This window comes from Balearica regulorum, chromosome 2 (assembly GCF_011004875.1).
Source record: "Balearica regulorum gibbericeps isolate bBalReg1 chromosome 2, bBalReg1.pri, whole genome shotgun sequence".
Classification (NCBI taxonomy): domain Eukaryota; kingdom Metazoa; phylum Chordata; class Aves; order Gruiformes; family Gruidae; genus Balearica; species Balearica regulorum.
Window position 1 is genome coordinate 161,987,396 of NC_046185.1, and position 14,007 is coordinate 162,001,402.

At 39.5% G+C, this 14,007-nt stretch overlaps 1 protein-coding gene across 1 annotated transcript in view; it reads right to left on the reverse strand.

Moving 5' to 3' along the window:
* Window positions 1-7,741: 7,741 nt before the first annotated feature.
* The window catches only part of LOC104632752 (sodium channel protein type 5 subunit alpha-like), a 35,860-nt gene continuing 29,594 nt past the window's right edge, over window positions 7,742-14,007 (reverse strand). Inside the window, exons 23-27 of the mRNA XM_075747046.1 lie at window positions 13,691-13,744; window positions 11,818-11,959; window positions 11,028-11,128; window positions 10,335-10,605; window positions 7,742-8,940 (exon numbers count right to left, since the gene is read on the reverse strand). Coding sequence (XP_075603161.1) covers window positions 7,742-8,940; window positions 10,335-10,605; window positions 11,028-11,128; window positions 11,818-11,959; window positions 13,691-13,744 — 1,767 coding nt within the window. The remainder of the gene's footprint in view (window positions 8,941-10,334; window positions 10,606-11,027; window positions 11,129-11,817; window positions 11,960-13,690; window positions 13,745-14,007) is intronic.

A 14,007-nucleotide genomic window follows, 5' to 3' on the forward strand; every position in this document is an offset into this window, starting at 1 on the left:
TTGCACCTGCTACACATAATGTAGATGGAAATGGGTGCTGAGCAGCCAGGAGGGGTTATTTGTGGGGTCCCTCCCATCCCACCAGCACCAGTGGAACTGCCTACACATTTAGGTCTACATGGTTTACATCTTACTCCCTGCCTAGAGAATCTGATCAATGCACTTGCAGAAGATTTGCCTGCATATAAACCCAGGTGTGATACAGGATGGTCAAAACTGGTGGGAAGAGCAGTGTGAAGGAGACAGGGACATCCTCACCCCCACCAGACACCCCAGCTGCTCACCATCAAGCAGTGCTTGATGATCCATTTTGCAGCAGGGCTCAAAACAGCTCTTTTTGGTGGTCATTGTAGTTTCAGTCATCTTCCCAATTTGTAGCATGGCCAATCCTGTCCTGCATGGGGCTTTTTCATGGGATTTGGTTTTACCCATATAGGCATCTTTAGCTCAGGAGTGAGCCACATGTTTTTCCAAGAGCACAGTAGCAGTCACTTGTGCCCATGATTGGCAAACACAGTTGTGTTAAAAAGAGAGATTTGGCATCCTCCACTTTAATTAAGCAATCAATGCCAACAAACACAATGTGCAATATATGATACCTGATCCAGTGAAATATTAAAACTGTCCATGGTTTATAACACATATATGGGGTAACAGACCCCCACATCACTGTGCTGTGCTTTGCTTGTGTATTCAAAATACCTTAATTATGCACCTACTCTAAATACCTTAATCTAGAAGGGTATGTTCTGATCCCTTCCTTTCTACAGCAGGAGAACCACTGGGGTTGAACAAGCACACATTGGTGAGATTGCCCTACAGCTGGGTATCAATGGAAATGCTGTCATTGCATTACACATCTTGCATGACCTGTCTGACAAGGTCACTTCTCTCCTCTGCCATTCCTGCTTTCTGGGCTGGCCCAGAGCAGCCTGGCCCCTCTCATAGCACAGGGTCATCCCCTCCCACCAGGGAAGTTGACACCAGAATAAAACATCAAGGTACTCTATGGCTCACCAAGGTAGATGGGGCACCTCCTGAGATCCTCCCACCCACAGAAGCTCACACCTCACCCAAAATCATTCAGTCCCATTAAACCCATCCAAATCTTCCTCCAGCTGCTAGTCCTCAAACCATTTTTTCTTCCCCTAAAACAGCACCCAGGTCTCCCACACCTTTCCTTGACAGAGCCAAGAAACCATTATCCCCTCTACCCTAAACAATCATCTCCTCCCTTTCATATGTATTTTTTTTTTGTCCTGATCTTTTATACCTTGCAGCTGGTTCCTGATGGCTGAATGGATTAACACTTTCCCTGCCATATCTAGTAAAGCTTCTGACAGTTGGTTCCTGCTCTTTAGCTCCCTGGAGAGGGAAAATTGGCTGCATACTACCAGGGCTATAATGATCATGGCAGGCGGCAGCTATGGCATTGGTGGGTCAGATATAGGAAGAGGCTGAGAAGAGCCAAAAGATTATTTGATTGATGAGAAAAATGCCTGTGTGAGATGCTTTAAGAGGTCATTCCACTCACATTAAAACAATAAAAAGAGAGGTGACAGTGAGTAAATGCCTTCATTCAAAATAGCAGGTACTAAAGAACTCTTTTAATGTAGCATTAAAAGTATATCAAGAACCAGTGGCTTGGAGCTGAAGTCAAGATAATTTAAATGAAAAGGGAAGCTTGTGTTTTAAGTGTAAGGCTAATTAACTGTGAAACAAATTACCAGGGGGCAGACATTCTCCCTGACGTCTTCAGGTCAACAGCTGTAACCCCATCTGGACAACTTATTTTAGTCAAATGCAGCCCAACACTCACCTGCAAGATATTTGGCAGCATTTGAACCTGTGTTTCCACTTCCTTTCAGTGGTGACATGACGTAGGTATAACATAACCACCTGCATGAAGGCTACTCGGTTTGTGCTCATACTATCCAAAAGCAGACCTTCTGGATCTGCTTTTCATATCGGCTTGCACAAACCTTAGCTCAGTACCTAACAAGCTTCTACACCTACTTGCCTGCAATTATATTAACTCTTGTCCTGCACATGAGTTGTGAGCGTGCCAGACTGCTCTGCTACACCTATACCTTCCTGCAAAAGTCACTTTGTGCTCGTTGTGGGAAAATCTCTTTCCACCTTCTGCTGTTGCTGTTCCAACACATCAGAGGTCTCAGGGACTGTCTCAATCTACTGGACAGGATAAGCAAACACATTTTGGAAGATTGGATCTTGCTGTTCTGGAGCAACTTGTGCTTTGAGACCAAAAAGATATGGATGACAAATTTCCTAGGTGCAATTTCCAGCTTTCCTCTGTGCCAGAGGCCTGGCCCATAGCCATGGGATCATGGAAAGCTTCCACAGGGAACTCAATACAGGGAAACTGCACCCCTCCTCTGCGCTCAGGAGGAAGGGTGGTTGATGCAGGCTGTATTCAAAATAAGCATTGCTCAGTGATCTGGTTTAACCCTCACTGACATTTATTCCCCTCTCAGGAACAGTCACGTCTCTCCTCTCGACTTTCATTTTGCGGGATTAAACAAGCTCGGCTTCCAGGCCTCTTTCTAAAGCTTTTCTAATCCCCTGTCTGCCGTAGAAGCCCTTTAATTCTTGTTTGGTTCATGTGAATCTTTCCTGAGCATCATTTACCAATGCACGCACGGGGGCAGATGTGACCTCACCCGTTCCTTCCCATTGCATTACACATCCTGCACTCCACCGGCCACGCCTCAGCTGATGGATCTTCACTCGCATTTCTGCATTTCACCACTTTACGCATCACAACCACTCTGTTTCAGTAACTTATCCAGGTCTTCACAGTGCTCTGCTGTTTCCATCACCTGGTAGCAAATGTCCCAGCTTGGCCTCCGGTAGAGGACTTTATGCTCTGCCCTGTTGCGTTTTGTTCTCACTCCGGTGTCTGAGGTCATTCAGCAGGATTTCCTGCTCCTCCCGCATGCCGCTGACTCCTCCCGACTTTAACTCACTGAATTATTGAAGGTGCTGCCATTTTTGTGCTCGGGTTATGGATAGAATATCGCTAAATCCGACTGATGGGTGCAAGAGCTCTCTCGCCAGCAGGTCTTTCGCAACACGAACAGAAGCAGTTTCTCCTCTGGAAATACCGCAGCTCTTGTGTAAGTGCCGGTTGTCTCCCATTGAACTACAGCTCCGCATCTGGCAGGGCTTTCTCAGAATACCACTGGATAAGATGTGTCACATTCTTCTTTCTTAGTAAACAGATTTCAAACCTGTTTTTTTTTTTTCAATTTTCCACTTTCTTTCAAGTCTCACTATTTCCCCTTCAAAATGTGTTCCACAGCCCTGCAACACCCTCAGTTCAGATTAGCGAGTCTCTGGTTGCTTGAATTGCTTGTTACCTCCTTTTTAAATACAAGTATTCCATTTAGGTTGGGCTTTGTGGATTTTTTTTTTTTTCCCCTCCTGCTACTTCCCCTGATTGGACAGATTCTCACAAAATCCTTACTGACAGATCTGCAGGTTCCTGTGCCAGTTCTCAACAGTATTTTTGAACGGGGGTTATTCTGGCCCCCGACTCAATTGCTTTAATTCCTTTCTGTGTTCATCCATGGATGCGCTCACATTTCCATTAAAACATTTATTGTTAGCCAAGGAAAATATAATCCTACATTGAATATTGTCTTCACTGAAAATGAAGGAGAATATTTACCTCATCTTTATCACGTATATATATAGATAGATTATCTTTAACCTTGAAACTGTCTAAAACCTCATCCCCATTCCATTTTAAGCACATCTTCCTTATTTTTTTTTTCTTCTTTCTTATATAGCCAGTGAGTTATTCATTAGTGTTTCAGATTTCTCTTCATGGCCTAATTCTCTTTTACACTGGAAATTTTCATTCTTTTCATTTTCTGACATTTAAACTGTAGTTTTCTTTTAGCACAACCCTTTCTCCCACTCCCTCTAACCTCTCTCCTTGCTGCTAATACTCATTTTCTAAGGCGGTTATGTATCTGTTTAGGTTTCAATCTCTATAGTTGAGATAGAGGTCTCAATGTTTTTTGCACTTTGAATATGTCATTTTGATCTAAAACCACTAGGAGGAAGCATTCAACAAGTTTCACTGTTTTGTTGCAGATCCCAGCCTTAAATTTATGAAATCCAGAGAGTTTCAAGCAGCAACCAAGGGATCTGTTGGGTCACACATCCCCTTGAAAATACCGTGTCACATAGTCCCTTGAAGAAATATATAACTCCTCACCTTTCGGTCAGACTGGCTCCTCCGCTCCCGCTGCAAAGCAGACTCCATCCTCTGAAGAACAGAAGCCACTTCTAATTTTCAGAGTATTTTTTTCCCTGAGTATTCTATTTGTCTTTTAAATGTTTTTCTCCCTAGCTCATATTCTCCCACTTACTTTATTTACTGAGAGGTATGATGCATCTTCTCAGCTGTTATTTCTAGGCTGAACAAACTAAACTCGAATCTCTTTTCATAACAGAAATTTAGTGCTTATCTGTTTAATTCACAACTGTTGAATTGCAAAGGTGTCTGACAAATGGGAGGAAAAAAACTTCTCTATTTTCTTTAAAGCGCAATAGCAGTTTCATGCTGTATAGCCCCATTGATTTGCCCAAGACCTGAGCAACACTGAACTAAGCTATCAGTATGGTCCCGTTAATAATGATCATCTCAATGGTAAAGTCAGTCTTGTTTATGCTTTTGTTGAAGAAAATAGCTTTTTAATTGTTTTTTTTCTTTTTTCTTTTTTTTTTTCCCCTTAACTCTTTTCACTGCAAATATTCAAGTCCTTTCCCTTTCTTTGATTTCCTGTGAAAAATGTGTGTGCTTTAAGCAGTGAACTCAAGTCCACCACAGAGAGGTACAGTTGTTCTGGTATTCCAATGTCCTTCATTATATATTTATTATGCTATATCGCTATCAAAGGAACAAACAGAAACATCATGTTATTGAGCTGGTGTTTCTCATGGGCTGTCAAAGGGAAAAGCTTGTATGGAGCTGACTGTCAATAAACTGCACAACCAAAAATACCCCTTCCTAGCACAAACTGGCAAAGATGAATTGCCCTCCCTTTGGGTAAGGATATATTTTAATAGATAATCTCCCAAGAGGATGCCATGTCAGCACTCAAGTTGTGCCAGGGGAGGTTTAGAGTGGATATTAGGGAAAATTTCTTCACCGAAAGGATTGTCAATCACTGAAACAGGCTGCCCAGGGAAGAGGTTGAGTCACCATCCCGGGAGGTATTTAAAACATGTGTAGATGTGGTGCTTAGGGACATGGTTTAGTGATGGAGTTGGCAGTGCTTTTACAGTTGGACATAATGATCTTAAAAGTCTTTTCCAACCTAAATGATTCTATGGTTCTATGACTGTTCAGTGCACACCCAAATCAACGAGAACAGTGCACGTGGCTCGTTACTGCTTCTCGATGGACTCTGCGCATTGGAGCAGACATTCGACAGGCTGGAGCTGGGAAACACCATCTCACAAGTCAGATGTAGTCAACTCCTAAATTGTGGTGGATCACAAACTGGGCAACTTAACTTTTAGCCAACTAAATATATTTTAATTATATTAATTCATTTGTAGTTAGTTTTATTTTTTAGTGTGAAGGAAGAGGGTCCCTTGGGTTCCCGCGGCACAGAGCTGTTGACTTCTCTGGTATAAAGCAGATTCACTGTGCACCTGTCTTAAAATCTGAGGGAGTATTAGTCAAAACTAATTAAAGATGCTATGACAGCTAGGAGAAGCTAAGGGAATACCACAGAGGAAATTAAAATCAAAAGGTATTATAAATATTATTTATTTGCAATCAGTGTTCAGACAGTATTAACTGAAAACAATCTCATTATTAAGGTGTAGTTTACCATTCATAATAAAAGAGAATTTCTGTCCAAAGAGCTCACAATCTGAAGAGGTGAAAAAGACGGGACATATAACTGCCACTGCAGAGAAGTGGTGTTGAAGAGAGTAGGCAGCTTGCTGCAGGTTGCAAGTGGAGCGTACAGCAGGTCCCACTCAGTTGCAAAACCCAGTTTCCTTTCTAGCTGAAATCAGTGCAGAGGGGAAAGGTCATCTGAGCCTTACCAGAACCTGCCAACCCCAGCAGTGACCAAACAGCTACAACCTTGCAACTAAGAGAAATATAAAGCATCTTACACTGACTTGCATGTAACATGTTTAAAGTGTAAATAAGGAATTAAAATGTCAAGGGTAATTTATGACTATGTCTAGTGGGTGACAAAGGATGACACAACAGTCATTAGACAGCAAAGTGTATCAGCTGAAGGTAACTCGAAAGAACATGTACAAAGGACAAAAGACTGAGTATTGTTTGGGCATGTGTTTTTCTGAGAAGAAGCCAAAGCTAGTAATGACATGAAGAAAGAAAAAGATGTTTATAAGGTAAATGTGGTGAGGATCATGAGAGACCACATGCACACATAGTTTCATGAGAAGTAGAGTTTATGATTACATCTTTAGTCTTACGTTATCCTCAGACCCAAATGCTTCAACCCAGATTTCCTTACTGTCCACATTATTCGTACTTTGGTTTCTTCTACTCTTTGCAGGATAGAGAAAATTGGTCCTCCCATCAAAGAAGCACAGGCAGAAGGGGGAAAGACTCCTACCATGGAGGGGACACATCTACCTTTGGTCAAGGCCTAGTTCTATGGCCATGGATGATGCTCACAACCATGATCAAGGGCATCTCAAATGGGGCCCATGTGGTGCTCCCCAGCCTGGGTTTGTGATGTCTAAGGGAATGGTTGAAGTGATGCTGCCAGTTTCACCCCAGTGGCGATGCTTATTTGTGTCTCTCTACCACAGTGGCAAGAGTGAACTTGAGCCTGAAACTGAACCATTCTGTGACGTTTGAGGAAAGCATGTAATAAACACAATTTGTTATGGAGTGACTGATAGGCACACAGCACGGCTGCCTCCACTGCCAGAGGAAAGCAGGTTTAAAAAAAAAAAAATCCTCGCAGACAAAATATGAAGCAAGGCTTTACTCAGCTCAGTATGAGTTCTGTAATATTAAGAGTTGTATTTATTATTTCCTTAAGCTGCAGTAACACAACTACAATAGCATACATGCCATGACTTATTCTGTAAATTGATCATATTGGAAGAAGTCCACTACACTGTGGCATATCTGTGGATCATGCAGTGGCTATGTATGTTTGTGGTATATCAGTCCCCAAATATAAAAATAAATAAATAAATAAAAAATCAGCAGCCATTTGTTTAACAGATTTATAATAAGAGTATCAATTAGGAGTAGACTAAGGGTAAATTTTAGCTCCTTTCCCTTTGGCAATTTATCTTAACACTGACATTCTTTTCCTGTTTTCCAGCAGGTCTGTTGGTGCTGGGGCTTTTCTTTGCTTCTTGCATGAGGGACAATGGCAGCAGATGTTATCTATCACTGCTGTGAATGTGTCCTCAGGTACTGTGGGACCTACTTTGCAGTAGGGTGGTCCTTGATCAAACAGATCCAAAACCTTTCACAGCTTTTGTCTCTGCACATGTAAATATTAAACAAAACTGAACATAGCAGAGCCAAAGGCTACGATTTAGCAGCTACCAATAAAGTGATCACGCCTAACTATGGTTAACTGATTGTGGTCAACAAACTTTTTTTAATAGGGAGGCTGCCTCAGCTGACATGTATTTACAATATCAGCTTCTTTGAACATTTTAAAATACTCTTAATAATGTTGTCACTGATGAACTATTTAATGTCTGGAGACTGCTGATTACCTGTAATTTCTCCAATCTCAACCATGAGATTGCCACTACTGGCTCTTGTGACACTGTCATATGATGGAGGAAAGGATGCTGAGGACAAAGTTTCAGACTTGTCAGGACTCCTACCATAGTTTTCACCCATCATAGATGCAATAAGTCCTTCCTTTTCTGGAGCAGCATCTCCAAGGGTGTCAATACTGCAAGTTCTGCGATGGTACAGGTAAGAAGCCTGCTTTACGGAGCGCATGAGCAAATGACTCCTGTAGGCACGCTGGATGACAGTGGCAGAAGCTTCCTCTTGTCTGTGTCTGAGTGTAGTAGAGATTGGCTCGTAGGATTTTTTTGATGGATTGGCAGCCATGAATTTCTCCTCCATTTGTACTTTTAGAGCATCCAGCTCCCCAGAATCTCCTAACACTCGTTTGGTAAAAGCAAACAAGATATCCAAGCAGTGGATCCTGTCTCCACTGACCATAGGCAGGTCCATTGCTATGAGTTCAACTTTGTTTGGTTTTGGTACACGTAAAGGTTCAGCCAGAGCATCTGCAAAGTCTGAAAGTGCAGAGAAAGTTATAAACTGAGTTGCCTCAGGATCAAACTTTTCCCAGATTTCATAAAAGATGTCAAAGTCATCTTCCCCTAAAGGCTCAGTACTTTCTTCAGTAGCAACATTGAAGTTCTCCAGAATAACAGCTATATACATATTCACAACAATAAGAAATGATATAATGATGTAACTTACAAAATAAATAATACCTATGGCAGGTTTACCACATTCACCTATAGTGCCATTTATGTTTGGATCACAGTATGGTGGCCCAGTGTTTAAAATAGGACTGAGAAGACCATCCCAGCCAGCTGATGTGGTGATTTGGAAGAGACAGAGCATGCTGTTGGCAAAGGTTTGGAAGTTGAACATATCGTCAATGCCATCTTCCATCTTCACATAGGCAAAGTTAGCCATGCCAAAAATAGCATAAATGAACATAACCAGAAAAAGCAAGAGGCCAATGTTGAACAGAGCGGGTAGGGACATCATTAATGCAAAAAGCAGAGTTCGAATTCCTTTGGCAGCCCGGATCAGTCTCAGTATTCGTCCAATTCGAGCCAAACGAATGACCCTGAAGAGAGTAGGTGGTAAGAAATTTTCAAATGCTTTACCGATGCCAGAAAGCAGTAAGGCTAAAATGGAAAAGATAAAAACTGATTAGACTGTCACATTTCTGCTTAACTAGTAAGTTGGATGAAATGATAGTATCTGTACAGTTGAAAAATATCTGAAGCGTGTGTGCTAAGACCCTAGCAGAACAACCTTTAAAGAAGTTAGAGTTCAAAAAAATAGCTGTAGAAATCAGCAATTATGAACTACATTCTTCAGCCACCAGAAGATAATACCTATTGCACTAAGGATGGCAAGCACCTTTCTATGCACAACTTCAAATATCCCTACCAGTTAACACTCATTGACTGCTGGTTGTCTTTGACACTGGTTGCACGAATACATCAGCAGGTGCAGCTTACCTTCTAAATTGGACTTCAAATACTGACACTAAAAAGCTAAACTAAGAAAACAAGAAATTATATCAATGTCATGGTCATCATGTAGATAACATAGTCAAGATATGTATAAGCAAACCCAGTGATGAACATAGAAGTTGTGTATGCCACTCTACAATGGCTTTTAGTTATTCAGGGACGTAGGTACATATGGATGTTATTTTATCTTTAGTTTGCATGAAAAAATGACAGATCTAGTAGCACTAGAAGAGGTTTGGCTTTTCTAGCTTCAGATGTTTTCGATACATTTTTCTGGATTGCTGCTCCAGGAACTTGATTTCTCAAGGAAGAGCCATATTACTGGAATCTAAATTGCCCAAAACATAAGTTATGCGAAAGAAATAAAATATTTTTCATCCCCTAAATGTCTTCTGCTATTTTGGCAGTACTGGCCTTTGGAATACTTAAATTGGCAGAAAGAGCTCTTTACCCCATTCTTCCATTGCAATCCCTTCAAATAAAAGCCAATACATTTGTGGTGTTCTTTTCTATCCTGTTACACAGTGTGAACTCTTATTTTCAATCATCAGCTATGCCTGAGTTTCCAGCAACTGAATTCTATATTCTATAATCTAATTCCAGTCTTCATATTCTCTTTATATTTTAAAACCCAGTAATTTTTATCTGATTGAAGATTTCTTAGTAGCACTAAATCTGTAACAATGGAAATTATCACATAATGTGGTACTAGTAGGATGGGTTATTCATTCTGTCTTTCAGACTAGGAAAAAACAACATAAAGAACTATTATGAAAGATTTTACATAACACAGCTGGTTTTGATTTTTAACACTTTTAAAAAATACTTTTATTCAAAGAAAATAGATTTTTTTAAAAAAATCTTATTTCATATTATGTTAATATGATCATGATGGGTTTTTTAGTTCTTTTTCCTCAAGACTTTACAGTATTATGATTTCCATTTCAACATCCATTTACAGTTGATAAGTTTTAACTATTTTTTTCTGAAAAGAATAATAATTGGTTTAATAAAGAATGTGCCAAACCAATTTTACTTACCCATGAGTGACATGATCACAACGACTAAATCAAATATGTTCCAGGCATTTGAGAAATAGTACTGCCTCAGAGCCACCAATTTCAGTACACATTCTGCAGTAAAGATGGCAACGAAGAGTATATTGAATTTGTTAAGGATGTTAGTCTTTGTTTCACTTTGCTCATAGGTTTCCACCATCATGGTGACCATGTTAAGGCAGATGGCAATCATGATGACAACATCAAAAGCTTGGCGTGTTACAATGTCAAAAAGGAACCCTTGGTATCTGTTCTAGAGGAAAAAAAAGTACATCTGGCATGAGTTACGAAAGAAGGGAGTACTCATCTGTACATGTTTCCAACAGGTCCAATTTTTATGTTGCAAAGTCACTCAACTAGAGTGAAGTCAGAGAAATTTGAGAAAGGCAGAATATAAAAATGACATTAAAGATCCCTTCCCATCCTGAAGTTTAATCAGTTCCAGGGTGAATGTAAAACCCAACAATACTTAGGCAGAGAACTTAAAAAAATATTTAACCTGTAAAATCTTCCAGTGCAACTTTTTGGTAAGTTATTGACTTTAGAGCACTGTCTGAGTATCAATATAAAGACAGTATAAATAATTTATATATAATATTTAAACATAAGCATTTTTCAGTGAATTAAATCACATTTTTGCAATGCATTTTCTCTTTGAAAAATTCAGAGTCTTACCAGTGGTCTTGGAATGGGTTTTTGAGGTTTCTTGGATCCCAACTTTTTCATTGCATTGTAATATTTTTTCTGTTCTTCTGTCATAAAGATATCTTCCCCACCTAAGTATATAAAGAAATGTCACTGTTATTTGGTGAGGAAGCAGCATTATTGTAGTTACAAAGTCTAAAATGCTGGAAACTAAAATTCCTTCCCTTTCACATCTAGCCCTTTTCATAATTTGTAACTGTCAAAAAAAACCAGAGTGGCATAAACCATCCATTCACAGACCAGAAGTTCTCAAGTGAAACCCTGCTAGCTCAGAAAGCATGAAAATAAAGGACTTACTCAAAACCTTGATAGGAACAACTCTTTCCCTGGTTTCCCACATCCTGTTCTGGTTAAATATCCAAAAATACTCATCAGAGCATCTCTCCCAGACCATTTTCTAAGTAATGTCTCACGCTGTGCTCAGTGCCAAAAAAAGGGGCAAAATTTTAAGAGGCTGCAGAGAAGATGTCTCTGCCCTTGAAATGCTGGGAATGAGTTAGGTGTTCAGGTGACAGGGGAAAACAAAGGAGGAAGAACCTCACCCTAGGTGTTACTTTCGCTAACTTAATTACTAATCCTCTTGTAAATGCCAATAAAAGTTTTAGATTCTATGTATAGCAAGGTCCATCTGGATTATTGGCTGTTTGTTAAGGGATGAGGCCCCTACTCAAGGGAAAGTAGGAGACCTTAACGGATACCGATTATACGTTCTCTAAAGTCAGCATCGCTCAAGACATATTTGGGAGGACAACCAATATACTTATCTTTTTCTTTTGTTGGTTGAAGTTGTCAATAATAACACCAACAAAGAGATTCAGGGTAAAGAAAGATCCGAAGATGATGAAGTTCACGAAGTAGAGATACATAAACAGACTGTGCTCCATTTGCGGCTGCTCGTTTTTCTGAAGGAATGAGAAGCAATGTGAAAAATGACCAATAATAACATGGGTTTAATCCAGGATAATCTTCATATTACAGATCCTCTCACAAATTGATTCCAGGAGGAACTAAGATTTACAGCCTTACTGCTAATTCTGACAAAATTGATATAGTTTAACACTACTAATAGTGCATAACACAAAATATTATATGTATACAATACTTTTGGAAGAGGCATGAAATGATGGAAGAAAATAACATTCATATGGCGACTACTAGATGCTTCAAAATTCTATGACCTCATAGGGGCATTATTGCTCAGAAGCTGACTACTATCTCTTCTGAAATTAAACACAAACCTTACAAAATGATACACCACGCACACCACCTGAGAGATAACTAACCAGAAAACACAGCTCAAAATAATAGCACTACAAAGTGTTTATACTACGACAACTTGTTAACTTGATTTCTTTTACAATGTTTATTTAGGTAGTTTCTGACTAGATCATTGCAGAACAGGGTAATTTAATTCATACTGATATTGAATATATTTGTACTGAAAAACTTGTAGAGCACAACTTAGTCTTTGACTAATGGTGAATGAGTTTTATTTTAAATTTCTTTTTTGCACACAAGCTGATTATTGTGGCTTAGGTTTTTGTTTTTGCTGGTTTTTTTTTTTTTTCTTTTCAAGCCTGACTATAAAATCCTACCATTTGCAATTGATTGAGGCCCTACTAAAGTCAATAGAAACAGTTACTGAATTGGACATTCTTGACATGATTTCTTGACATGATCTTCACAAAATCAAGCAAACTATTTAGAAGTCTAATTCCAAGGTCTTGCCACTAGAATCTTGGCCTAGAAATGTTTTTTAATTCTTAGGAAAAAAAAAAAATCTTCTATGGCTATTATGGATAAAAATAAAACCAGAACAAAAAATTTTGTAAATTAAAACACACACACCACCCCCCATTTTTATATATGGTTACTTTTAAAATGATTTGATTCCTTTGAAGTCATGATGAAATTAAGATAGCCTCTTAATTTGAAATTCTTTGCCTCCAAAGACATAAAACTTTGTTCTATAAAACATTGGATGATACTTCTGATAAGACAGCAAATGCTACTGTCAATAAAAACAGCCCGTAAAATAGTACTAGTGATGGCTGACAGCATATTTTATATGGTTGCTCATCCACAATAGCTCTATTCTTGATAAGTTTGGTTTTATGTTTTAATTAGGACTTTAAACTATGTCACTGTAAAACATTCAGGTTTACCCAAAGTTTGAGTTTCATAAAAGATGCATGAGGGTAGGTGTATCCATGTGAGTGGGAACTCTGAACTCCCCTGGTGGACATCTAGTTATTAGTAGAGTCAGTGTAGTATAAAGAGGTGCTCAGCTGAATAATATAGATACCCAGGGTGAGCTGAAACACTCCCTAGATCCCTCTGAGCATATTGACTAGATCTCCATTAATGATACAAGGCACTTGGGGGTGACCTCCTGTGAAGACCTTACAGTATAGGTAACTGCATTTAGGTGAGTGGATATGGAGTTGAATCCCACTCCCCATTCCAACAGATTATGATACCACAAGTTATTCACAGATGAAATGTTTACATCAGCTGATAAAAATAATTACTGGAAAGATTTAGCACAAACAGCAGATATAAAAGTGCAAAAATCATAATGCTTTTGTAGAAAGCAGCAGCACTAACAATATAGTTTGAATATAGTGACTGACCTCTCGTGAATCTACTGCTGCATACATGATGTCCATCCAACCTTTAAACGTTGCCTAGAATGCGAGATTACAGAAAACGTGTTGAACTTTCAGGGGAAGTGTCTTCACACCATTTGCAAAATCCAGATGACACTGACTGGAGTGAGAGCCTGTGGTCACGCACATAGCACCAAGTTCTGACTTTAGGGAAACTTGCCCCTGCTGTATGTGTGGCATTCTCAGCCCTATCAGGATGTGAAAGTTTTGCTAGGGTGGGACAGAACACGTTGTTCTGGGGTGCTGACAGGGCAAACCTTCACCAGCATGGTCTACTGAAG